At 39.5% G+C, this 27,568-nt stretch overlaps 1 protein-coding gene across 1 annotated transcript; it reads right to left on the bottom strand.

Moving 5' to 3' along the window:
- Positions 1-2,459: 2,459 nt before the first annotated feature.
- LOC102299744 (protein sprouty homolog 3) lies at positions 2,460-22,485 on the bottom strand. Its single transcript, XM_005915992.3, has 2 exons — positions 21,690-22,485; positions 2,460-8,671 (listed from the first exon to the last, which is right to left on the bottom strand). Exon 2 carries the CDS (start codon positions 8,584-8,586, stop codon positions 7,690-7,692), a length of 897 nt encoding a protein of 298 aa, XP_005916054.1. The 5' UTR covers positions 8,587-8,671; positions 21,690-22,485; the 3' UTR covers positions 2,460-7,689.
- Positions 22,486-27,568: the final 5,083 nt, after the last annotated feature.

Raw genomic sequence — 27,568 nt, 5'->3', positions numbered from 1 at the left:
TGCAGTTGCACATAACAGGAAATTCTCCTCATCCTGGGTTCACACTCTCACTACTGGAATACTTGGTTTAGATAAGGATACAGCCTGGATAGACCAATGAACCGAAATTACACATGAAGCTGGCTCTACTCTCACATGGGCTCCATCAGGCACTATGTAGATTTATACTACAAAGCTCTTAGGCCAGGGGTGGCCTAAGAGCTTTGTAGGAGGGTCGGTGTCCTGCAGGTTTTAGATCTCACCTTGGATCAACACACCTGAATCACATGATTAGTTCGTTACCAGGCCTCTGGAGAACTTCAGGACATGTTGAGGAGCTAATTTAGCCATTTAAATCAGCTGTGTTGGTTCAAGGACACATCTAAAACCTGCAGGGACACCGGCCCTCGAGGCCTGGAGTTGCCCACCCCTGTCCTAGGCTAATATAGTGTCTGCATCTGATCTGACTACATTGGGTAATGGCTTTTTCACATACAGCTACATACAGTACAATTGCTAATATTGAGAAGGGCTGCAGTACAATTGAGAAAGGCTTATGTCCTGTGGCATAGGGCTCATGGTTTGTGCTTCACCATACTCTGATGTAGTGTTATGTACGGCCCAAAAATGGCTTCCGTAATCTAACAATGAGCCCCAGGACATGAAGAAAACTTGTAGGTGAGGTGATTTGTTGTAAAGTAACTGCTGCAAAACATTTGTATCAGTGAATAAGCACTAAAATCATATAGCATACTTGTGTCAGAAGTCACAGAAAAAAGTGCAAAAGTGACAGACGTTTATCTGCGCTGGGTAAATAAAAAGGCTAATGAAAAAGAAAATGGACCAAAAAGGCAAGAGGCGTGGACTGTTGCACTCAGTGATGGGACTAAACCATTCACCCTCTGTGGGTTAGCTGACTGTCAGGCTACCAGGTCAGCACTGCATATCGGTGCCTAGAGCCAGTGAATGGGTTTATTATTTTATTATTGGTAAGAGCTTGTGGAGTGAAATGCTCATGCATATTTAATTTACTCTATCACACTTTTATTACACACACACACACACACACACGCACACACTACAGAAAAACTGAAGTGTTTATTTATACGAATAGCATGCTTTTATGTATGTTTGCGTCAACATGGTGGTTGTGTGTGTATATGTGAGTCCAGAGGAAAGAGTGCAAGGTGTAGATCATCTTTAATGTGATGATGAACTGCTTTTTTCCCCCCAAGGCTGCAAACACACGCACACAAATACACACATATACACACATATACACAAAAAAACATGCATGCTCCCATTCTAACCTAGTAATCGCATCCCCTCTCTGTTTACGGGCACATGTCTTATATGAAAAACACACAAACACACACATCTGTATTCACTGCTCTGGGAAGCCATTAGTGTGACCCAGCCTTGATTACTTATTTATAAGTAAGGCCAGCAGAGTAAAGTGAGGGGAGTGCAGTACTGGGGTGGGATCCTCATTTTTAAAACGTTTGTTTGACTTCACCCAGATCTCACCACAGCTGATGCTATCATTTCTAACAATGTCAGTAAAACAAAGAAATGCATAAAATGTCATCTGTGATATTGTGACATTGATTGATTGTGGATGACAAAAAGTTAGCAATTCTCAGGTGAAGCATAAAACTACCTGATAGTTTAACTTCTCCCATTTTTTTTTTACTATAAAAATATACTTTAAAACAAATATTTGGTATCTGCTGTTTTCCAGCAGGTCACATTTTAACAGTGGTCATATTGCTGTTTTCCAGCAAATTCTGACTAGAGTTAATATCACTTTGATATTTGTTCTGGCTGATTTCTCTAGTGGCGTGAAACTATGACAGCACACTGATATGGCAATAGACTGTATATTGTTTCTTTTTTTATGATACAATATTGTTACACCATAAAATATTTTTCAGTGAACATGCAGGAACACTACCTCTGCTTCATAACTCTTGCCAGTTATCAAACTAATGCAGAGAATGAAAGTTAACTAACTTACAGCAGAACAAGTGACTATCACTGGAGAAAAATGCAGACAGTGGGAGAAAAAACAAAGCACAAAGCAAATAAAAGTTTAACCACAGCCTTTGACTCAGTTGAACACTCCTGCACCATCTTGAAACCACAGATGATACTTGCTCCTCCCCTGTCAGATTCAGCCGTGGTGTTCCTCAAGGCTCTATCCTTGGTCCACTTTTCAGCTGCCTCTCAAGCAGGTCATTCATGTCCATAATGTGGTGAAATTGTATGTGTATGATTTTATTTCACATTAAAATTTATACTGGTATTATCAACAATGATATGGATTATCCCTAGTTAAAGCACAAAGGTCTGACAGCTTCTTAAGCAGTTTAAAGTAAAAATAACAATTATAATAATAGTAGTTTTTAATATTTTATGCTTCACTGATGACATGGAAAAGTTGCAGAAATAAAAGACTCATTCATAGCACGCAGTTCTTATTTTGAAATTCTGTTTATTGGTTCATCTTTAGCCAGGAGGGCAGCAGCAGCCACACCACACTGAGAGGAGCAAAAAAAAAACAAAAAAATAAAGATGACAACAAAATCTGTGCCCTTCATCTCTGACAACTGTAAAATAAATACATCTCAACACCATCCTCACGATTAATGTCAGCGCCATTGTTGCAACCATTTAAATAAATATCCATGAAGCAAAAATGGCAAAGAAACAAAGTGTGAAAAGCATACTGTTCCATATATAATATATTCATTTAAGATAAATTTCTATATATATTTGTTCCATATACTCTCCTTAAACTCTTTTGCAACATATAAGATGCCAATTTGTACCAAAAGCGATGCTTGCTAAGACACGAGGAGAAGTGTAGTGGTTATAGTGGCAGCCTGCGTACGTACAGCATCACACAGGTTCAGACATGAGCTCCGGCCCTGAGGGCGGACAATGTTGAAAATGTTTAGGATTTTAAACTGGAGCACTTTATTTATTACGTACAGATGCACAAGCCATGCAGCATGAGGGAGTCACTATTTCAAGATGTTAATTCCCTCAAATGACTGAAAAAAGGTGTTTGAAATGACAAAAACAGTCCTCCATTTCTATTATGCAGTAAAAATGGTGCCTTACTCAGGTTTACTGACACCAGTGCTGTTTCTATTACAATTATCTAGCTAATTAGCTCTCATTAGCTCTTGTCACTATACTGAGGTTTTTAAAACATTTGACTCGTACCCCACCCATAATGCATTGCTTATGCCTCTGTGTTATCTGTTGTACATACAAAAGACTGCATACTGTAGAGATTATGATTGGATAGTTGTCACTGCAAAGATATTAAAGCTACTCTGAACACAGGTGAAACAGTTAGCCAAAAAACAAGTGCAATATCATCCCGATAGAAAAAACAATCCAGATAGAAATAAATGTTCCCCAAGTCATCTTCACAAGCACCAAAGATCTGACTGAAGTCGCTCAGCCAGGGTTAAAGGAGACAGTGTGCGCATCTGTGTGGAAACCCATCAGAAACTCATGTCCACAGTGATGCAGCTGAATATGAAATGGTTTCCATTTTGAAAGTTTTAAACTCACACTATTGTTTTCAGTCAGGATTTTCTGTTGCCTTTGAAGCATTGTTGTTCACAGAGATGCATGCAAGGTAAAATACGCCAGCTATCAATCAAACAAACAGTTCCTTGAAAAGCTCACTTTCATGCCACTGCCAATTTTCAAGCAATTTCTAATATCTTTTCATTAAGAAGCTAAAACTGGCAGTTGCGATGAAATGTTGGGTAACTTTTCAGATTCATTAGCATTAAGGTGGACATGTTAACCCTGGTGATTTGCTTAACGAATATCAAATATGTCGACTGTTGTTTTTCTTGTTTGTTTTTTTTGGATGCCAATACTTTGAACAGTAATAACCATGGAAAAAGGTGGAATATTAAAAAAAACAATGAGAGAAAAGTTCATATTTAAACTGAGTGTGTCCTCCACAGTTGCCAACCCATCTATCAAAGTGGAACCTGTGACGAGACCAGAAACATTTAGGGCAACATTTGCACTTCCCAATGCATTGGTGAAGGCCCAAAGACATTTAAAGAAGACATGTTACACATTTCTGTTGCATAATCCTTATAGGCCTAAAGCATAGGCTTCAGACTGCTCTAAATATTCACTTCTTTACAGTTTATTTTACTCTTGGCTCTGCATGATGTCAGTGTGGTCACCAAAGCCCTACCCTGTTTCTATCCAAGTCTTTTGTTTGTGACGGACAGGCAATCAGAAGAAAGTTGAAGACTTTCAGTTACCACAGCCCAGTGTAAGATAAATAAGGATTAATTTAAACTGATTCATGCAAAGTTGGTATAATCTAAGGAATTAGCATAATAGGTCCCCTTTAAATTTACACCTTTAGTTCCAAGGCACCTTATTAGCAGTAGTTCAGTAGCAAACCCTTGACAAGTCTTCAATTCCCTCCAGTCTAAACTATAAAATGTTGTTAGCACATGTAATGTTAGAAATGGTTACTTGTTCTGTGATAAAGTCATTAACAGCCTTCGGCTGTTTGCAATCCACTGCCTCACTTTCCTTTTATGACAATAATAACAGTTGCTATTTGAAAACATTCACAGATTGCATGAATGATTGTCCCCTAATCCTGATGCATGATTTGGATTGTCTGCTTCAGAAATTTGCAAAAATTCCTCAACCTCCTTTAGAGATTCATCTTTAGAAGCTCTTTCTTTCAGAGTTTTTTTTTATTATTATTATTGTATAGAACCAATTTGTGCAGCAGTGACTAATGTATGTAATTATAATTGCACTGGTTCTATACATCTATCTGGATTGTTAAATAACCCCTTTGAAATCCAACATACTTTTTAAAAATGCTAATGGGGAGTAATTTTGCATTGCAGTCAGTCGCCCTAAAAGTTCCTGAATGTGGACTCTTAATAGTTCACAATAATGAAATATAGCCATAATATCAATCTCATACAAACAAAATAAAGCAGAATAAAAATAGTTTTACAGTTAACAGCCCATATTTACATATAAAAATATAACAAAGGAACATTTAACATATCAGGTCAATGTGTGTCTGTGCTTAGGTCACTTCCTGACACACACACACACACACACACACGCCCAAATGCATCCAAACATGAACACACACGCTTAAAAACCTGTACATGCGTACACACACCAGCAAACATACATGCATACTTTGTGTGTGTGTGTTTTTTTTTAACTGATTTTGATCCTCCTCTAAATGTCTTCCATTTATGGTTTGCATCAACACCTGAAGTCCTGAAAAAACTAAAAAAACAAACAACCAAAATCCAAAAGTTTAAATCTGCACTGCTTTTGCTGAGTATTCATGGTCTCCAAATGACCTCATGGACCCATCAACATCCTCTGTTACTTTTCCTTCATCGACTCCTGTTCTTTTTCCTCTTAGCATCCCTCCTCACCATTCTGTCTGTTTGCCAAACACCACAACTCTACTCATCCTGTCCTCTCTCTTCTCTCCCTCCCACGCTCCATTCTTCTCCAGGCCATTAAGAGCTATCATGAAGCTAATTGCCTGTTTGATGAACTCTCCATGGACCTGGAACTCAAGGCTTTTAGCCGTCTGAGCTTAAGAGGAGAGGCGAATGAGACATTAGGGATATACAATGCAGTATGGGTGTGTAATGTGCCTTGTGTCGGCTCTTTTTGATGGTTGGGTCATTTTTAGTGCTGTTTGGATCCGTTTTAGACCTTTTGCCTTTACCTGTAACTAACCGATATTATTTGAAGTTTTGTCCAGAGAGGCGGGAGCTAATGAAATTTTCAATCCAATTTCAGTAACAGAAAATGAAATTGTGATCGAAGCTCAGGTCCAGCTCTAGGGTATTAAATACTGCTATTTTGTCAAAGCCACTGGTGTCTCATACATACGTAGAATGTTTGCTTTGGTGGTACTCCTGTCGTACATCCTGGCTTCACATGAACGCTGGCCTCAGTACTCCAGGTAAGCCTGTTTTTTCAAGGGGTATTTTCAAACCTAACCACTCCTAACCAGGAAGTGAAAGAACAAAGTGAGTGGAAATTGCACCAATCAAACAAAGAGCAAAGCCCCAGACTGAAGATCAGAACATGCTGTCTCCTGGCTGACACACTCCTGGTTAACAAGCGGCCGTTATTCTCAGCATTGAGTGTGACCTCCAAAGGTGCGTAAAGGCACTGGGCCCAAAGCAACCCTCCTGCATATCTGTGCAACAGCAGCTTCTGGCAAAAGCACAGCATTTGATACCCTAGGATGAGGATTCATTGGTATATCAACCTTTAAGGCCCCGCTAGCACTTTTAACTTTTTACCTTATTAGCTTCCTTGTGTGTCCTTTTCTTCTGCCAAGTAGTCAACAGCTTTTTAGGTTATAGGACGCAATGTCTCCCTATGTTAACCCAAGAATTTGCTTTTAAGTGCTAAAACACTTAATGGATTATATAGACGAATGGTTCATTAAGAATATGGTTTTCAAAACCCTCCAAGCATTTGGATCATCTGGATGTTCAGAAATGGCATTTGATTTCAGAATGGGTAGAGAACTGATGGGTGGGGTGGGGGGTGTTTATGTGTAGTAGTGGAGTAGAGGATTGTGAAGGAGGTGGGTCAGAGGAGGGAGCGAGGGAGGTTGGCGACAGGCTGGCTTCAGGAGGAAACCCGACCAGACCCTCAGAGCTCCAGCGAAGCAGGACTGCTAAAAATAAAACAAGGCAGGCTTCTTCTGCTGATAAAACAACAAACACACAGGCTCATACACAGGTTGTTGCACAGTAGGAGGACACACACAGACAGACACGCACGCACGCTGCCTCACAATAGATGCATCCTCCCTCTGGTTAAATAATCCCCCAATGAGCTCTAGGCTCACAGGGAAAACATTGTCCATCTACCTCACAGTGCTTTTCGTTTACAAATGAGCTTAATAACATTGAAATTCACACCGTTTGTTACAGTGAATGGTCCCTTTTTGGTGTCAAACTGTTGTCACAGGTGTCGTTCATCTCACTTTATATCTTGGTGCTTTGCTGAGTCTCAGTAAGATGTTCACCTCAGTACAACACTGGTTTCCTCGTTCATCTTTAACGTTTTTTCAAAGTTCTGAATCTCGTTGTAGTTTTAACCTCCATCTCTCACACTTCTTCTGATCAGGTCAGAATCTGTTTGCAAAGTCCATATGCAGGCTTCTTTCCTTTGTGAGCGATACCTTTGCAAAGAATTAGCACAGAGAGTGGCAAAGGGTTGAGAAGGGAGGAGATTCAATAATAAATAAATACATTTTAACATGCCGAGATTGCACCATAGAAAGCATGTTTTTTTTGTTTTGTTTTGCCTTGTTTTTTGTCTTGGTGTCTTGGTTAAGGTTTAAGGATCGGTCCAGCAAAGCAAAACAGCTTCTTATTCTTCAACATAGGCATTAATTCTCCAACATAAGCAGGCACATTAAAGCTTTGGTCCCTCCTGAGTTGGAGAAATAAAGGTACGTTAGGTGAACAACTTGGTTGTTTGGTTGGTTGGGTGATTGGTTGGCTTGTCATACGTAGGTAGTTGGGTCACAATGGCACTGTCGTCATGATGTCAACTGAGGGACCGTTGATTGGTGACAGCATTGCTTTTGGCCACATCTGAGGGGAAATTCATTTACTTGGCCCTCATTCAAGCCTGTCATAACGGTTTCTCCAGAGCTTTGCTGCGGAGTGAGGGATGGCAAGGATTAGGGTTGGAATTGGAAATCTTGCGGCACACAGTGTTGGTGTTGCTGCACCTGCAGCCGGGCCGCGTAGCCCGGTCGTGGGCACACCGGCACAGAGCAAGGCACAGCCTGGCAGGGGGGTAGCAGCAAAGGCAGGGCAGACATAGCGCCAGCAGTCCCATTGTGCTCCAGCGGGCACAGGCGTGGGCTGGAGCACAGGAACATGGCTGGTCAGCACAGTTATCTTCATCATCCTGGGCAGAGCAGTGATAGAATAAACCTTTAACACAGCACAAGCATGTGCCATACTCCACGGCATTCTCAGCAGAACACAGACAGCGTTGTCCACAGGCCCAGCAAGAAGGCAGGCGGCGCGGGGCGCAGCACTCTTGGCATTTACAGCGGCCACACCTCTCACAGATGAACTGATGGAGACTGAGTTCAGCCTCATCTTCCGCCAGGCGTTTACCAAAAGAATCAGGCTTCAGGTCCCCTTTAGGCTGTGAATGGACCACCGAACCTAAGCCAGAGTGAGATGGTGTCAAACCTGCCAGTAGCCGCTGGTCTGAGGTGGCACTTGTTCGTGACATAGAAGAGCTTATGGTACTGGAACGGCTCAAATGGGAAAGATGAGTGTGCTGCTGTTGACTTTGGCTGCGGGACATGGCTGAGGGGAAGGAAGGCTGGGGGTGATGGATGTATGCACCGTGAGGGTAACGGTCATCGTGGACCAAAAAGAATCCAGACTGCGTTGCAGGTTCCAGTGCCACGGGCCGCTCCACATAGTCATTGTTAGCCCGAATGGCACGTATCTGGTCAAGCGACAGCACTGAGTCCAGCTCCATCCTGAAGGAATGAGTAGAGTCCATCCTGGTCAGCCTGCTGGATGGCACCAGGGTTGGAAGCCGGGTCTGGGGCAAAGTGCTCCCGGTGCTCAAGGCACATCAGATAAACCTGCAAACACAAAGAAAGGAAGCAATAGTGATTATTGGTTCTAATTTTTCATAAAATTCTGGGTTATAACATCTCTCTCTGAGATACATAAGAACTATTTTTAACTATCAGGAGTGACTTTAGTAAAATGCATCAATAAAAACATGTAATTGGAAATTTTAAGCCACTTCTACACATGGTAGAAGTGGCTTTGGTATTGGGTTGGCATTCAACATTCTACATTCAATTTATACCAGGCATATTTTCTGTAATCACAATTATATTAACTAATAAACTTTTCATTTTTGTATATGTCAGATGTTGTTGCTTCATTTTTATGAAGTCAAAGAATGATTTCTTTTGAGTGTATGGTGTATATTTAGTGTTATGTGGAGAAAAATGTTGTGAAAAGCAAACAGTAGCCTGCATGTTGCTCTCCAAAACTTTAAGAAGCATTTGATCAGGGATGGATTTTGGCTGCAAAACCTCCACACAACCATCAACCGTGTCATCATGACCGCTGAGGCGCTCCACTGCTCAAGCTAACACTATTATTAGCCTGCCAGAGCCAAAGAGACACAACCATGAGGTTCACACTGTAATTTAACATCTGTTGAGCACAGCTGCTGATGCCATGGAGGAATCCCACCTGCAGACAGAGGCTGGCAGTGTGGCCAAGCACTTGAGCAACAGAGAAATGGCTTTAAAAATGGTTTAATTGATATATATATATATATATATTAATCATTTGTCTCTGATTGGCTCAACTCTGCCAGCTAAAGATTTTAGACTGATTTATTGAGGTACATTTTCACTGAGCAAAATATCTCACCATAAAAATACTTTATTTCAGAAAACCATCTGATAAAAATAAAGTAGGCTACTCTGAGTTTCGGTCTGTGGTTCCAATCAAGCAGCAACCACAGCGAAATGCTGAGGCCAGTGCAGAGATACTTAAAGACATGTATTTCCTTAAAAGCTACCAATATATGCCAGTAAGTAGCTTATAAAAATCATCTGCTTTCCTGTAACAGTTTCTTTACAAACTATTTTCAGAGGAAGCACTTTTTAGAAACAAGGTTCTTGTGTATGTAAATTATAAGTATGTGAGCTATTTGGAGCACCACTAATAAACCTTGTTTATCCTCATGCACATTTTTTTGCATAGGTTCACTCCAGTGGACCGGTTTTACCTCATTTAAACCATCAGCTTTTAGATTTACAGTTATTGCTTCAGTTCATTGAAATTTGTGGGTATTTGTTTATGCGCAGCTCTCATAAGGTCCTGCCACAGGATTTCAGCCAGGCTGAGGTCTGGACCTTGACTGGGATCATAGTCCTTTCTCAAACTTTAGCTGTCAGACAGATGAACTCACATTTGACTCTTGAATAGTATAAAGAGGTGTTCATGATGAATGCAGTGACTCAAAGTGCCCTGGTCCTGTGGCTGCAAAATAAGCCAAATCTTCATCTTTTTATCACAGTGTTTGAAAGTTGCTATGAGGTGTTCAGTGTTTGGTTTTCTCCAAATGTATTTCTTATGGCCAGAGATTTCCACATTGGTCCAGTCAGTCCAAAGAACGTTGTTCTAGACGTTTTGTGGTTTGTTCAGATGTAACTTTAGAGAGAAGAGGCTTTTTTCATGGCAACAGCTTTAAATAAGGCATACAGACTCTTTCTCTAGTTTCACTGTTATGAATTTAACATTTTAAATGCTAACTGAGGCCTGTAGAGCCTGAGATACAACTCGCTGGATTTTAGTACTTTATCAAAGTGTTGGACAATCTGACCTTGGGATAAATTTGATGGGACATCCTGAACGCTTGAAAATAGGAAAATGTCTGAACATCTCCTTTTATAGAGGTACAGTTAATCAAGCCTATTTGAACAGAAGCACCTGGCTGCTAGTTACCCTTTTATTTCCAATGGAAACTGTAAAGCACTGGTAGGCAACTCCAGGCCTCGAGTGCCAGTGTCCTGCAGGTTTTAGATCAACACACCTTCATCAAATGATTAGTTCATTACCAGGCCTCTGGAGAACTTCAAGACATGTTGAGGAGGTAATTTAGCCATTTGAATCAGCCGTGTTGGATCAAGGACACGTCTAAAACCTGCAGGACGGAGGCCTTGAGCTCTGGAGTTGCCTATCAGTGCTGTAAAAGGTCTTACATGACGGGATAGAATTAATTTCACGTGACTGTGTATTGTATTTGTGATAACATAATGCATTTTTTGTTAAGGCTTTCTTCTTTAAAAATTTAGAGTGGCCCTACAACCAGTAGGATGTAAGAGTGGAAGGAACAGATTAGCAACTATCAAGGTAAGAGTAAGGGAGGTGTCTGCCATTAAATAAATCCTTTATGTCCTCTTGAATTAAAGAATAAAAATATGAAATGTGACTGGGTAATCTTTGGAGGGTGTTAATATATCTGGTTATCCTGCCCAAGTAAAGTCTGTATGGGAAACACTGGTATAAAATGACATGCATTGTGTTGCATACGCATTCAAATGCTGAGTAAGCCACTTCTTTAAAAGTTAACGTACATTTGCTTGGAAGTGCAGTAAATGCATGATTATACTATATTAAATTAAAATGTCTGAATATAGATTAATATGCCACTGATTTGATTTCCTGTTTGAACATCAGAGACAGAACGCTGTTGCTTAATTTAGAGGAAAAATGCTCGGTTCTTTGTGTTTGTTTGTGATAAAGCAAGCAGCCAACATATATATCCACACACACACATACACACACACACACACACAGCTATATCCTCACAGAGAAATGGCAGTCTTGCCAAGTGGCCAACGGGGAGAGATCACTGGCTCACTCCTCACATGGGGCCGGCCCTCTTAGAGAGTAATGAGGCCAAATGGAAATGCGTTTAAAGCAGCTCAGATCATGAGATTAGATAGAGCATGGAGGTAAGAGGAAGCAGAAGCAAATGTGTCTCTTTAGCTGCATCCATATGCATCTAGACTTATTTCAAAAATGTTTCCTCTATTAGTGTCCACTCTTCTGCCAGAGCAAAAGAAACACTGGAGATTCTTTTCTTTGGTTTTTGAAAAAGAAAACAATGCATTACACATTTTCACGAGCCTCAGATGTTGTGTTATTGTGTTATTCTGCTGGATTCTAGCAGGTTAATTATTATTAGCTGATTCTGGAATTGCAGTATTGTCCTGCAGATGTTAGACATGGGTGGTCGGCTGGGATTATACTTGTTGGGAATTGTTCTGCTTTCATACTCAAATGTATTAAAGACACTGAGGCATGGTCATGTCTATGCAGCTCAAAGATGCCCCTAAAATTCTGTCTCCCTGCATTAATGGCATCTTTTCCCCAAAAACTAGTCAATTATCTTTAGAGGACTGCATTATGGATTTGTTTGTTGAGATGAGGAAAGTCTGTTTGATGCATGACTTCACACTTGTTCTGCCAAAAAAATAAATAAATAAAAATTAAAAAGTCAGACTTAACTGAATGCCACTCATTGAGACACATATTGCCAGATGAACAGCTGATGGAAATTTATCAAACATGTGAAAGCCATAATGGCATAACACAGCACTGGTGTTGCAAATAAAGCAAGATGAGAAAATTCTGGAAGAAAGTAACTGATTGTGGGAATTCAAGTTTATGTATTTTACCACTATTACAGTAAGAGCATTCGTGTCTGCCGCTGTCCAAGTTTCAGCAGATGTGGAAAAAACTTTAATTTATGGTAGATGAAAGTAAAATTATTTTATGAATTAAATATTCTGTGATAATAGGCTACACAACCTTTTGCACTTACTTTAATTGCAGTAGCACGTGATGCTTTCTTTTTAAATAATGGTCCAAAAACCTAAATGATTCAGTCTACTGCCATGCCTCTCTCATAAGCAGTAGACTGCTTGAATCAGACTGCGAAATATCTCATCAGAATCTCTCATTTTAGCCAGAAAAAAATGTTAAATAATTGCAAATGTTTTGGGAGTTTTTTTGTACTGTTTTGAGTGCCCAAAAGTTAAATAAAAAGGAGTAAAAAAGAGAAGTGGATACTGAAAAAGGCAGTGCAGACACAGTAATGGAAGAGCAAACAGATGTAGGGATGATAGGATGGTTGAAACCCAAGAATGGCAATCCATCACTGTGAGAGCAGGAGAGGTGATTAGCAAGAATACAAAATACACTTCCTGTCCTCCGTGCCAGGAGACACCTTTGAGCAAACAGCAAACTGTGGCAGCCTGAACAGAATGGTGCCCAACCCTCTGGCTTTTCTATATAGCCCCCCCCGCTGTGCCCTGCTTCCAGAAATCCAGCCATAAAGCAGCAGATAAGGAGGGCCAGGTTGTTTGGATGAGGATGCATTTTCAAATTAGTCTGAGGAGAGAGAAGAGGACCTGGTGACTAATCTCATCACAGAGCAGTGGCCGTGGCTCGCTTATACTCTGCTCGCCTATCACACCATCTAATTGTTAAAAAAGAAGAGGCCTGCCAACTATTTCCATGACCTCATACTATTTACTCTTTCTGGTCGTGCCTACTATTGCCCCCCTCTAATATGACATACTTACAGCAAGTAAAATCAGAAGGCTTGAAACTATAGAGTTTGAATGTAGAGTTACTGTAGGACATTTTCAACAAATTCGACAAGCAGTTGAACGACTCACGATTTTCAGAATGGATTTCTTTTCTCTGTTGCATGATATTGTTAGGTTGTAGACAAAGAAACAATTAAAAACAAGAGTTTATTTCAGAACTAAAACTTTGTCCAAAGCTTCTATTTTATGATTAAATTCCACCATAGACTGATGTTTATTGCTGCGATGAAGACTGATGGAAATCTTAGTGAAGTAAATAAGCAGCTCTACAGGTAAGCATACACTTTTAATACAATTATTGTTTCTAGGAAGATTAGAGAGGAAAATATTGTCTGTTTTAAAGGCCCTGGTATCATAATCAACACATGGCCTTTATGCATGCAATCAGCTACTCTGATTGGCTAAGCTGAGATTTCCTGTTGTTTTCAGTTGTGATGCTCAAGCTGTGTCCCAATTCAGGGTCTGCACGCTTGAAGTACGCGCACAACGCGTACTACGTACTATAAGTACGAGAAGTGCGGAAGTGAGAGGCTTGTGAAATGGGACGGTATACGCTTCGTCGCGCTGTTCAGGTTGCCTAGCAACCATGATACTAACCGCGAGACACGTTACATACAGCTTTGTTTGACAGAAATGAAGGAGAAAAATGTTTTGTTGGTCATTCATTTTTGTCATGACATCACTTTGATTAGTTGAGTATCTGAGGCTGAGACCACGGACTGTAAAACATGATTGTTGGGCTTCATTTCTGTGCTGAACAGTCATTTAAGATTAGTTAGTAAATAACAATTAGTTAATGTTGTTCATGAGACTAAAGTCATCTCACTGTGGTAATGTAAATATAATATGGCCAATATTATAGTATTGTCAGATTATTATCATATAGATAGATAGATAGATATCACTGACTTTCAGCTTGTTGTGTTTGTTTCACAAATTTGTGTTAACTGCAAGAACCTAAACCCATGGACTTGGAGACAGGGGAACATGGGGGAATGCAAAACACTAATGAATTTTAGAGTTTCAGGACTCTATAGCAGCACGCTGCATCACACCTTTCATCAAACACTTTGCTATTCTAGTAAATTTAGAATAATTGAAAATTTGGATCACATGCTTTCCTGATATTTCGTGATCCTAAATAAGATGGATGTTCCTGGGTAACTTGATGCATGTTTGTGGCTTATACTGAACTTCCATGGCAAGAAGCACCGTAATTGTTTTATAATCTATCTGGTTCAGAGTAGAACGGGGATTGGGGATTTTTGTGAAAATTGTGCTCGGCAGCATAAGAACAGGATAAGAACAAGTATCATTGTGGGCATAGGGACAGAAAAACAATCAACAGGAACAGGAGACGGACAGAGAGGGTTAACAGTATGAATACACGGTTTGTTTTGGCACGTTTTTGTTTCTTTCCTTTTCTTTTACCATGATGAATTCTCCAAACATTGCATAAGTAACATAAACAATGGATGTCAATGAAGCAAACCAGCCTAAAAGAAAACAGTCATAGGGAGCTGTTGTTTCAAGAGGCCGTCAGCGGTAACCTGAGGATGGACCTCTGTGCTAGGGGAGTATCAGTAATGACTGAGCCTGTGCCCTGGGACACACACACACACACACTCCTATCACACATTTCTACAAAAACGCACACCACACACTGATCTACACTGCTGCCCAGTCGTTTCTCATACTGCCATGTTTAAACTTCAGTGCAGTTTATCTGTATCATTGATACACATAAAACAGGAATTCATATTTTTTTCTTTTATTGCCTCATATGTTTTCATGGTTGTGATGTAGGTAATCACACAGGAAGGTTTTTTCATATCTTTAAACCTTCATATACCAGGAAGCAGGAAGTCTGTGTTTTTCTCAGTGCAATTAGACATGAAGCAAAGACTCGCTGCTGCGAGTTACATTATCCTAGCAGCGTTTTATCAACTAAGTCAGAAACACTAAAGTCATCACTTTTTGTCCAGGTGACAGCCATCCATTAGAGAACAGGACAGTATGATAACAATACTATAACATAAGCTTATTTGTTTGAAACCTCTAAATATAATCATTAACAGTTGGCATATTGTACTTCTGGCATTGCGTTTAAGAGCTGACCATCACTGTTTGGATGCGGTCTATGCTAAGTGCGCTTCCAGAGTTTTATAAACTCTGAAAAAAAGTGTTTAATGTTGAAAACCCATTTGCCTCATAAAATCAAGAGGAAAAAGAAACTTGTAATTAGTCCTGATTCCTTGTCTGCCCGCTGACTCTCTGACTTCCGCTGAGTCTGGGCTCGACCTGCTGATGGTCGATGGAGTTTAATGGATAAGGCTTTGTTGCATCTCCCCCTAGATGACATCATGGTTTCTGGCTATTTTAGAACTGACTGCAGTGACCCTTTGCCTCGAAATGAGGAGGGGTTGCCCTCTCCTCACGTCTCCTTTCCTTTCTTCTACTTCCTTCTCTCATATCTTCCCCTATCTTCTCTGCTCCTCTCGCTCCCAAATGTCACCTTCACTGCAATCCCTCCACCTTCTCTTTCATCCTCTCACTGCTCTCCTGTCCTTGTTACTCCTTTAACGTTTTGCGAGGTGTTAGAAATTGTCTTTCATGAAAGATGCTATCAAGCGCTGACTGTTGTGGTAAACAATCTGTTAGTTTACATAAATACATTTTGGGAAATTATCCTTTTTTTCAGCAGAGAAGATCAATATTGATTTAATGTTTGTGCCAATATGCCACTGAGCCTGAATATAAGAAGGGAAACCTCCAACTCCAAACAGGGGCATAGCCAGGATTTTAAGCTACATCCACACTGGAAGCAGTTCAGACCAACATGGCAAACAGAGACCATAGAAAGACATACATATAGCTATTTGGCAACTTCAGGCAACTATGGGGGAACTACTTGCTGGGGATGTGAAGTGAGCGTGACCCAAGATAAACTTTTCTCAACTTTTGGGCAAGTGACTGAAGCAACTACCAGTGAGTTTAAAGAAAGCCACTGATAGTAATGTGTGCAGGTAGTAAATACAGTAAAGTGACCAGCAGTCAGGTTCAACGCGATTAACAACTCGTGTGGCCAGAACTTCAGAAGTACAGGGATCAAGAGTCGGCCCCACGTTTCAGAGAGAAATAAAACTACACTTGGTAAAAGTGTTCAAAAAAAATGTATATATATATACATACTTAAAAAAAAACTTTTGGGAGGCTCAAATCACACATATTGAAATAATGAATTCTGTGCTTAAATCATGAATTGTACAATAAATTATGTATTTGTAAATTCATTTGCAAATTCATTTTTTAATTATTTTATTTATTCAAGCATTACTACAGTAATTTATTATTTAATAATAAAATTTTAAATAAAAACACTATTTTTAAATCTATTTTTTAAAATGAATCATTAATCCATCAATAAATACTTCAAATTGAAAATGATTTTACAAAAAAAGAATGAAACTCAATTAAAAAACATTTTTAAATTCCAAATTAAAAAACTAATTTTCAAAATCATTTTTAAAAAACAATTTGAAAAAGAAAAATAATTAAATGGTTTCCAGAATCAAAGATTTATTTCTGACATTTAAAATGGCAATTCCACTCCTCATTTGAAAATCCATTTCCCTTTCCTGTTAGCTCAAGGATTAGCTATTATATTAGCTATTGGATTAACTATTGGATTAGCTATTGTGCAGACAATATGGAGAATTTTAATTACATTTAATGTTTTTTTTTTTTTTTTTTTACTTCTACTTCTGTCTTCTTAGAAACAAGAATCACCCACATTATGAGTGTGGACAAGCATTTTGTGTCCCCAACTCACACACCTACACCGTGGAGGTTAGCATATAGGTCTGCACGGTGCCTGTGGGATACCATTGCAGTGCCATGCTTAGACCATTAATCCCATGCTGTCTTTGTTACTTTTCCTACTATTGAGCTGCCTGATTTCCCAGTGTAAAACTTGGAGCTATTTTAACACAAGAAAAATAATCTATAACTACAGAAAACCTTCAATATTGAAATATGATTTGATCTATGAAAAAATAATGATGGACTGTAAAGCTTCTAATTGCCACAGACCTCTCATTTGAATGCACCGATATACTTCGAGGCAAATAAGTTACATATTCATGTACTTTGCTGTTGTATGTAAAGACTTTGGACTCATAATGGAGCACTACAAGACCCAACTGTACTAGATATAGATTTTAATCCATTCTGCTCAAATTCCAACTGTATGTACATGCGTGTTTGGCCAATCAGGCACTAAGACCCAGGGGCCTTCCTCTTGATGCCCTCCGGGAGCGCAGCAGGATTGAATGACAATAAACTGGATGAGATACCGGATGTGCCGAATCTGACCCCAACGGAAAGACTGAAATAGACACTGCAGACCAGCAAGTCCAGGCAGAGGGGGTGGGACAGGAGGGGAAGCAGCAAAAGAGGAAGGGAAGAGACAGCGCATGAGTAAGGGATGGTGAAATTAGTAATCATAAAAATGAAAGTGGTGGAGATTTGTTTCAGGAGCTGCACATAAGTTACACTTTTTTTCTTTTTCCTGACACATAATTTATGTAAAACTAAGTTATAGACGGCCAATAACATGAACTGTTATGTTGAGAAATCAGTATGTTTTTTAAAAAAGTACCAATGGATGAAATAGTGATCGCTTATAGGCTACTGTTCATATTACGGTACATGGCAGGCTGCCATCTTGATCTGCACCATTAAGTGTACAATTCTGCCCACTATAGATTTAGCTGTAGGCACGAATATGGATCAATGGATGACGTTTGGAGTTGGAACTAAATAGTTCGAGCGTTGCTGATTTGGATTTCAGTTTACTGTCGTGATTTTTAGGTACATTTTAGACGTTATAAAGGCTCTACCACAGTACCCATAAGAGCTTTTCTGGTTCAGACCAGTTAAGTTACTTCCTAATAAGAACTTTACGTTCAATAATGTTATTTTCACGCCTACACCCCTGAAACTGTCTAGAAATAGTCAGCTGGTTAGACAAGATATTAAAGTAGATCAATTATGCTTTTCCTTGTTTTATCTGATAGAAGTTGCATCACAAATGATGGATCATCATCAACATAAACGTAGTCAATATTTCTAATAATGAGGTTAGGATTAAGCCCTGTGAGCCTAAAGGTCAGACTTCACACTGCTCTATATATTTCTTCAACTTTTCAGTCTTTGTGATGTCAAACAAACTTTCAGCTCCTTTGTACAAAGTCTGAGCGATGTCTGATTTTATGGTGACAATATTAATCTTGACTGTTTGGATGGACTGCTTCTTCTTTGTGCTACACCTTAGTGAGGACAACTTCAATGTCCCGACCTCTAAGTTCACACGTGAAAGTGGCTAGCAGTGGATTTACTAATAGATTGTGTGACTTAGAGGCCCAGAAGGAGAAAAAAAGATTGATTTAAGACTAAACAAGTTAGAAGAAATGTGTGAGAACGAGCAGTACTTCATTAACAGTAACAAAGGGGACGCAGTCTAAACATCATGAAAGTATGATAAGAATGCACATTTCTCACATGTGTTGTCAGCAGAGACAAATGAAACCTTGATACCGACTCGATCAGCATTGTTTTTCTCATCAAATACTTCAGCGTGCAACAAAATTAACCAACTATACTCAAAAAGTATCCCATGCCGGCATGTTCTTCTCAGTCTGACCACCTATTGTCATTTAAAATTGCTCTATGTGGCTTTATTACCACTTTGGCCTTCCGATCAATCTATTGACCTTCAAGGAGAGGTCAAAGGTCAAATGTGACATGATTTTTTAAATCTTTATCCTGCACTTTCTATATCTTGGCAATACACACCACACTTGTAAGACCTATAGTTATAAGGATTTTTTTTAGTTTTTAGTTGACATTGACGACCTTTGTGGATTAAATGGATTGTTAACATGACCCCACTCTACACCTGCATGCACTCACATGCATGCATGCAAACATTACCAAAAACATAGCAACTTGGTTGGTACTTATTGCCTCCACTAAGTGGTGACATTTGTGCTGAACGCTTTAAAAGCCCAGCTTGTCTTTGTGATTCGAGTTGCATGCTCTACCAAACTGGTTTAGGGGTATGAGAGAGTATAAAAGTATGCAAGTAGTTTTCCTAATGGAGAAAAACACTTCTTTCACTTTCTGTAAAAGTACCATATTTGAGTGTTTGTATTAATACATTTTTTTATGTATATTTCCTGTACTCCGGTCAGTTTAGTTTTCTTAAATCAGTGGTTTCCAAATTCTAGCTTCTTGTACAAACATCGTTGGTGTTATACAATCTGAGATTTGAAGTTTAAGGACAACTAAAGACTGAATAACATCAACCACATGAGGCCTGAAACACGAACGCGACGGTAAAGATTCACACCTGTTGCTTGTTTCACACTCTCGTAGTACCATAGATTTGAAGCAATTTATCAGCTTTATCATTTTATTCTGTTATATGTTATATAATATATATTTTGAATATTTTATTTGTTCTTTTATAACAAAGGGGAAAAGTTACGAGATTGTGACTAGTTATCTTAGACGTAGAGCCAAATGTGATGTTTGATTGTTCGGAGTAAGCAAGCGACAACAGTCCAGAGAAGCCAGTGGAAAATTCAGATCACATTAAGCGTTTTATTAGAAAATCCTGAGAATATATTTGTAAAGAGCTTTAATTTAAAAGGAAAATGGACTTCTTTAAGCAAAAGAAGTCCATTTTCCATCTTTTTTCAAGCCCTAAAGACTACTGAGATATTACGAGCATATAAGCAACATTATGTATTTCTTTCTGAAGGTAAATAAAAGAAATATACATTTAAAGAGGGAACTAGTGGCATCTTTTTACTGTTATTGTCATAAAAAGTATAAAATTCAAATCTAAACTGTATAACATCACTGGATTGACTATTTGGAGGATTTTGTTTGGGGAAAATAAAACTCCTGTAAACATGTTTGACTTTTCTGATGACTGCCTTACAGTCAGGTGACATCTGATGACCTTATGCACAGTTAGCACAAGTTTGTGTTTGATTTGATTGAATCTTCCCAAAATCTGATAAGTTTGTGGTTCTCTAGTTTATTAGGAAGTGTATTAGCTCCTGTTGCGTTCCATCTCCATCCATCCCATCCCTATCTTCAAACATCTTATCATTCTTTTTTGTCTCGTCATAGTTTTCCTCTACAATCCATCCATCCCTTCATGGTCAGCCCCTCTGCCTAGCATTGCCACTCCTCTAATCCCATTCACTTTCTTTTTCTTTCATGCTATCCCATCGGTCCATCCCATCAGTTTCTCATCCACCCACCCCTCCAGTCCCACCCCAGCGGAGATGGGTATTGACATTCTGCATCCGACCTTGAGGACAATCAATCCCAACCCCACATGTCCCCGTCGCAGTTCCCCGCACACACATACTGGTTAAACGTACCGAGACTGATGTTAACATGCAGAAACAGTTGGCTAATATGATTATAGTACACCATTGCATTTGGTTGTTTGATCGCACCTCCCGGTGATTTAAAAGCGTTTGATTAAAGTCACCAGACCTTGTGCAGTAGTTGTTATTGTTTCAAAACATAAATATAAAAGTCAAAATTGACAACAAAGATTCAGTACGGCTAAATGACTGAATGGAGCCACCTTTTGCTTGTTTTACATGTGTAATATGTATTTATAGAGAGTACAGATTCAAGAGTAAAACCCATCTCTTCCTGACTGTTTCTCCAGCAGCCAAGACAAACACAAGAAAGAGAGGAAGGGACAAGACCCGATCTGTTGGAAAAAAATGTTGCAAACATAGTAGGGCAGTGATCAGTGAATTTGACCATTGGTTATCAAGGAGCTGGCTTGCAGTTGATGTTAGGTTCATGTGCACTGAGGCTTTGAAAAGTTTTGATGCCGTTTTACCACGTCAAGAGATGAAATCGACAGGAAATGATGATTTTCAGCTGGATTTACATGAAGATCAGAAGGTTGCCTTGATGTTCTTCAAACTTTTTGGTTTCATTTTGAAAAAGCGAGACTTCATTTTTGGAAAATTTTGATTTTTTTTTTTTTTTTGGTAGGTGCTACTCAAACTCCCACTGTATTACAATAAACTTATCAGTTAATCATTTAAAGAACTTTTGAGTATAGAGATGGTTGAGCTTGAAAATTTGCAGCATAGTGAACAGCTTATTTTCATTTAAGCAAGTGAGTCAGAACAGGGTCTTTATTTAGAGAACCCAGAAAAAGAACTTAAATGAATTTAACTAAAATGATGCCCAAGTATGAAGTACAAAAAACCTGCAAAGCTGGAAAAAAACTTAATCCGTAATCACCGATTTCAATAAAAAAGAAATTAATGAAAATATCAATTTCATGCAAATCATTAATAGTCCATCAGCAGATCAGATGGCAACAGGATGAATTTATGCTTACCTCCGATTGGTGCGAGATCCATTCTGCAGCAGTGAGCTGGGGCGTCCTGGTTGTCTGTGTGTATGTATGATTTATAGATGTGTCTATATGTCTGTGAAATTTGAGTTGATGTACTTTTTTATTAGTTTTTTTTAATATTTTAATTAAACTCACTTTATTGTACAGCAGGGAGTTATTTTCTCCTCTCCAGTTAATTTTATAAGATTACTGAACTCCTGCTGTCCTAAGGGTGTGTGCCTGAGGGTGACAAAGAGGCTGGGAGGATGCTTTTCCCCAGCACGACGCGCCCTCCTCCTCCTCCTCTTCCCGGAGCTTTTTCCCAGAGCACCACGATCGTGGTGCTGTCCTCCTGAGGTCACCTCCTCCTCCACCTCCTCAAAAAAGCCCAACCATTCCTTTCACACACACAGCAAAGAAGGGCTCCACTCTCTCTGTCCAAGGCATTCAAGTTACCACTGAGCCTTCTGATGCACAGTCTCAAAAGCAGGCACAGTTTTGGCGCTTGTAAATTTTCTCAGTTTTCACGGACAGAAAATTGTCCTCTGCTGCAGGAGAGAGAAATGGGAATATCTCCACGGAGAGCGGAAGGAGCAAAGTGAAATATCTGCAGCTCAGTTCTTTTGGTTGCAAAAATAAACGGTGATGAGAAAAAAGTCTTAATTGAGAAACTGATCGCAGAACTTTATTTTTTATCTTGTGTTTCTCTTTGTGCTGTAGTTTCCTCGCCACTCTCCAAGAGATGAATGACTGAGAGCTGCATGCACTTTCTCTCACTCCCTCTCTCTCTGTCACACAGATACACAGTCCAGTTACCCCTCCTCCTCCCTTCCTCTCTAACTCCTCCCTCTCCCATCACTGAATTAAATTCAATTCTCTGCTGTCTGAACATGACAGAGCAGAACGCACTGTGTTAACTAATAAACAGGTGCTGATTCTTGATGTTTTTCTCTATCCGATGTAGCCCAAACCAGTTTAATTCAAAGTTTGCTCAGTGTTTCCAATGAGGAGTATAGCATGAAGTGAATTTTGTGTAGTGGCTGCTGGGCTTAGTGCCACTTCTGCTTTTCATAATGTGATATAATTTGGCTCCAGATGGTTGGTTGGTTGTTTTGCAAACTACTTGGGTTTTTTTCTGATTTTAGATCAGTGCAATAGCACGTAAAAGCTGTCGATCTCACTCATGTGTAGACAGCCAACAGTAGGTTAACCAGTCCAGCTAACAAAGCAAGCATATGTCTTCACAAAATGATATTTTCTGTGTGGAGTTTGCATGTTCTCACCATGTGTGCATAGGTTTTCTCCTCCCTCACTCCAAAGACATGCAGTTAGTGAGGTTAGGTTAACTGGTGATTCTAAACTTCCCATAGGCATTAATGTGAGTATGAATGGTTGTCTGTCTCTCTGTGTTAGCCCTGTTACAAACTGGCAACCTGTCCAGGGTGTACCCCGGCTCACCCTGTGGCAACTGAAGTAGGCTCCAACCCTTCTACCTGCAGCTTTAAGCAGAAGAAGATGGATGGATGGAACAAGAGTGATCTATATATTGTAGGGTAGAAATGCTACAGCATTAGAGTGGTAACCCCAACGATCCAAGAATCCCCTGGTGAGGAAGAACCCTTTTAACAGAACGAGAGACCTCTCGCAGAACATTAATAAGATACCATCTCTTAAGAGATGTATCCATTTGTTCTCAATACAACCATTACTTCCACTGATAACATTGTTGTAACACAGAATAATGGAATCCACATCCATTTAAGAGTATACTGCCTTCATACAAAGTAAAATGAATCTAGAAATTAGAGATTTAAGCATGTTTAGCTCTGTCTGAGCCGTCCGATTTCCTGTGTATTCTCTATTCGCAAATAAAGAGCGTGGAAATGAACAAACTCTCATAGAGTTTTAAAAATTTCTAATTGCTAAAATCATCATAATTAGACATTTTTTATTATTAATTTCACAGCACTTCAGGTGGTCATTGACAGGTTGTGGATTTGAATCTTGCAGTCAGCTGGGAGCTGTCTGTGTGACGCTTACATGTTCCCCCTTTACCTGTAGTTTGCCCATGTTCCTCCGAAAGTCCAAAGACATCCATGGTGGATTCAGTTATTATTTTAAATTGGCCATAAGTGTGTATGTGTGTTGTTCTCTTTCTTCTTTAGCTTGTCTAGAGTGTACACCAACCCTGATCCTATGAAAAATAAGTTAGTATCCAGCATCACCCACAACCCAAAGCTGGATAACTGTTTAAGATCATGGAAGGACTGATGGGTACAAAAGTTCTCTTGTGCTTTGGGAAATCACACAACCTTTAATTCACTGTGGCGTCTGTGCCAAATTATTATGTTGGTAATTTTGACAATAAGTGCATCACGGACCCCCGTGTCATGACTGCTTCTCTGCTGTGAAGCTGTTAATGCAGTTTTCTAAATGAAAACATTTTAGGATTGTTAGGACTATAAATGTTACACAGAACTTAACCGTGGTCAATGGGGGGGGGAGACATTGAAATTCATTCATTCATTTGTTCCATTAGGACAAGTGACATCACTGACAATATGCTACATAACTGAAATATGAACCTCATCTTTTATGTGTGTGTGTGTATATGTTTGTGTGTGAGGATGCTCGTGCATCCATGTGTTCGTGTGTACGAGCTTTTTGTCTTTTTTTGGTCTGCGCCCTTACTCAGCAGGATCCTGGCTAGAGCAAGATGCACTGTGCAAGCATACAAGCGTGTAGTCCACACACGCACACACACATTAAGGTAACTGGACACTAGTCCCTAATGGGGGTGAGGGGAGCTCTGTTTCCTGTTGAGGAAAGCATCTGAGATGAAACAAACTGCTGATAGAGACGCTGAGGAGAGGGGGTAAAGACAAAGACAATTAGATTATCTAAAGGAAACCAAAACTACCTTCAATTAAGGCCCTTTCCTTTACCTAAAATCTAAAGAGCATTTTTCAATAATAAATTACCAAAAAAAAACAAAAAACCTTATGGTAACTTAGAAGTGTGTTATGAAATGTACAAAAGGTCAGTATTCATATCATGTTTTGTTTGTGTTGAAGGTTAAAAATACAGCTTGAATATGGGAACAATTTACATTATGAAAATTGATGGCTGCCTGACAATAACTGCCCAGCTAAGATAAAACATAGCTGTCGTGGATGACCCTTCACGACAGCTATGTTTTATCTTCCTTAGCCCTCAGTCAGATAGGCCTTGAGATAACTGAAAACTGTGTAGTCCCACACTAGTTGGTGACCGTTTGCAAAAGGTTGCTGGCTTTCACTGGGTGAAATCAGTTGCAAAGTGCTCCATCAAAGAACTTCTTGTGATTGCCTCAGTCACCTTTAGTATGCATGGAAGACAGCAGCCTGTCTGCAAAACTCACTAACTTTTAATTATCAAAATTAGACCTATTTTAAGAAAATTTGTGTGATATTTAAAGCAATACTGGATGGTTTTTTTTTTGGTGACTGCAGCTTCCAGGTAGCAGCATTTAGTAATGCAAACAAAATGAAGGGCAATCTCCATCCTTTTTCGGTGAGCTACTGTCATTGGTGTTTCAAAGTGCAAATATATTGGTAACTTACCACATCAGTAACTTCAATCCACAGCTCACTCTTCCTGTCATATGGAGGGCAGCTAGTGAGCACTCCAGCAAAGCTCAGCTAAGCTTACTTTTTGGTTGCACATCACCAGCTTCTAGCATCTACTCCTCTGAACTCTGGGTTATTTCCATCTTTATCAAGAACAAGTTTCCTCCATATTCTGCAAAGTACTGGGTTTGGTAAAGTAGTTCTTGTTTTAGGCAATAAATCATTAATAGATGATGATGGTGGTAAATGCACGTTGTTGCTATATCACTGATATCATGAAATAAGAATTTTGATGAGATGAACAGTCATCAGTCAACAGCCATTTCTGATGTGCGTCTTATTCTTTCACAACCACTTAGTGAGTAGTTGGGGAGTATTTGCAGACAGATCACTGTCTTCCATGCAAACTAAAGGCTGCTGCTATTTCTGATGTCATGTTTTGAGATTGTATCCTGACATTGTTGTCAAACAAAATTTCCCAAAAAACTTCAACTTTTCTGCATAACTGAACTCATTTGTGTGGAAAATGTATAAAAGACAAATGAGAATCCATAGACACGGGCCTATACGTTCTTTTTATGTGTAGCAAATGCAAACTCTTGCTCGTCTAACATGAAAGTTGCATGCCAGCTGATGAAAATAACTACAAATGTGTGTGTGATAAAGAGGGGGAGAGATAGAAAGATGTTCTGGGTCATGCAGAGATCAATGCCAAATGGCCTGGTTTACAGCACACAGTTGACAAAGTCATTCATTTCTGCCGGCGCTCCACACTCTGGAGGCACTCTTTGTGATTGTGATTGTGTGTATGTGTGTGTGTGTGTGTGTGTGTGTGTGTGTGTGTGTGTGTGTGTGTGTGTGTGTGTGTGTGTGTGTGTGTGTGTACTTGTATCTCTGTATGATTTTTGTTATGTGTCACATTGTGCTGCAATAAGAAATGCCTTCTGGATATGGAAGAGGCGTCCCACCCATGAAGCACATGGGTATCAACTTACACAACACATTACAGTATGTCTGTCACGTGAACAGAAGTGCACACACACACTCTTTCCTTTCACTGCTTTTATCTGAAGTGCCTGGCTGAACAGTCAGACAGGAAGCAAGGGGGAAATATCTCCTTACTTCATATGCTTCAAGGTTAGTCTGAGAACTGCAGTGCTGACGGGTTTGATGAATCGATGTGAAATGACTGATGAGTCATTTTAGTGGTTTTGCTTGACATGGTTTTTAGTTAAAGGTGAGGAATGATGAAAGTTTGTAGACTAGTTAAACCACAGGCTGTAAAAAGAGTGCTGCCATGTGGTTCCCTGTGTGGTTTCCGAACATGTGTTTTGAACCCTGAAGTTTGGGTTTACCCTCCTTCATGGCAATGCCAAGTGCCAGAAATTCCAAATTTAGCTTATAAGGAAGGAAACTGGGTGGAGCTGAGATTAGACTTTTTATGACTATAGTAACCATCCTACTAAAAGATATGGATGGTTACATGGTCTTGCATTCTTCCCATCATCTTGATTTGATTTCCTTTACTCATAGTGTATCATCATCAGTTTGCTATCTCTATCTACCTTTGCATATATGTGTTGGTGTACAGTGCTGTACAAAGGCCTTGAGTTACCCCTTGTTTTGTCGTTATATTTTTCTTGGAAAAGAAAAAATAGGTGCAGTGATTTATTGAAAAAAAAAACTAAATACATTTTAACAAAAGTCTTAAAAGTCAGTAATTGGCATGACTACCTTTATTCATCACCCAGGCCTGAACTCTCTTATGCAAGCTTTCTTTTAACTTCTTTAAGTAGTCTTCAGGAATAATTCCACAGGTTTCTTTAAAGACTTTCAAAGCTCTTCTTTGGGTGTTTGTCTCCTTTTGTTCTGATGCTTGTCAAGATGATTTCACACTACGTTTTTTGTTTAGATCCAGGCTCTGTAAAGGTCAACCAATGCCTGATAGTGTTCTGTTTTTTTCTATCCAGGTATCCTTTTACTGTGTTGATGAAAAATGAAGCTGTGAATCAAATGCTTTCCAGAGGGAATTGTATGGCGGATGAAAACTGATGGTGCTTTTCTGCTTTTATAATTCCATCAGTTTTGACAAGATCCCCAACACCACTGGCTGAATGCAGTCACAAACCACAACACAGCCTCTACCATGTTTTACAGTTGACTGTAGACACCCACTCTTGTACCTCTCTCATGACCTCCTCCATAACATAGTGATGACAATTTCAACCCAAACTTGCACAAGTACTGGACTGATTCAGTCCAGTACTTGTGTGG

The sequence above is a fragment of the Haplochromis burtoni genome, unplaced genomic scaffold, assembly GCF_018398535.1.
Source record: "Haplochromis burtoni strain Fernald_Lab_line unplaced genomic scaffold, NCSU_Asbu1 Contig_17, whole genome shotgun sequence".
NCBI classification, from domain to species: Eukaryota; Metazoa; Chordata; class Actinopteri; order Cichliformes; family Cichlidae; genus Haplochromis; species Haplochromis burtoni.
The sequence above is the reverse complement of the archived record's forward strand: the minus strand, read 5'-3'. Positions and strand labels throughout refer to the sequence as shown.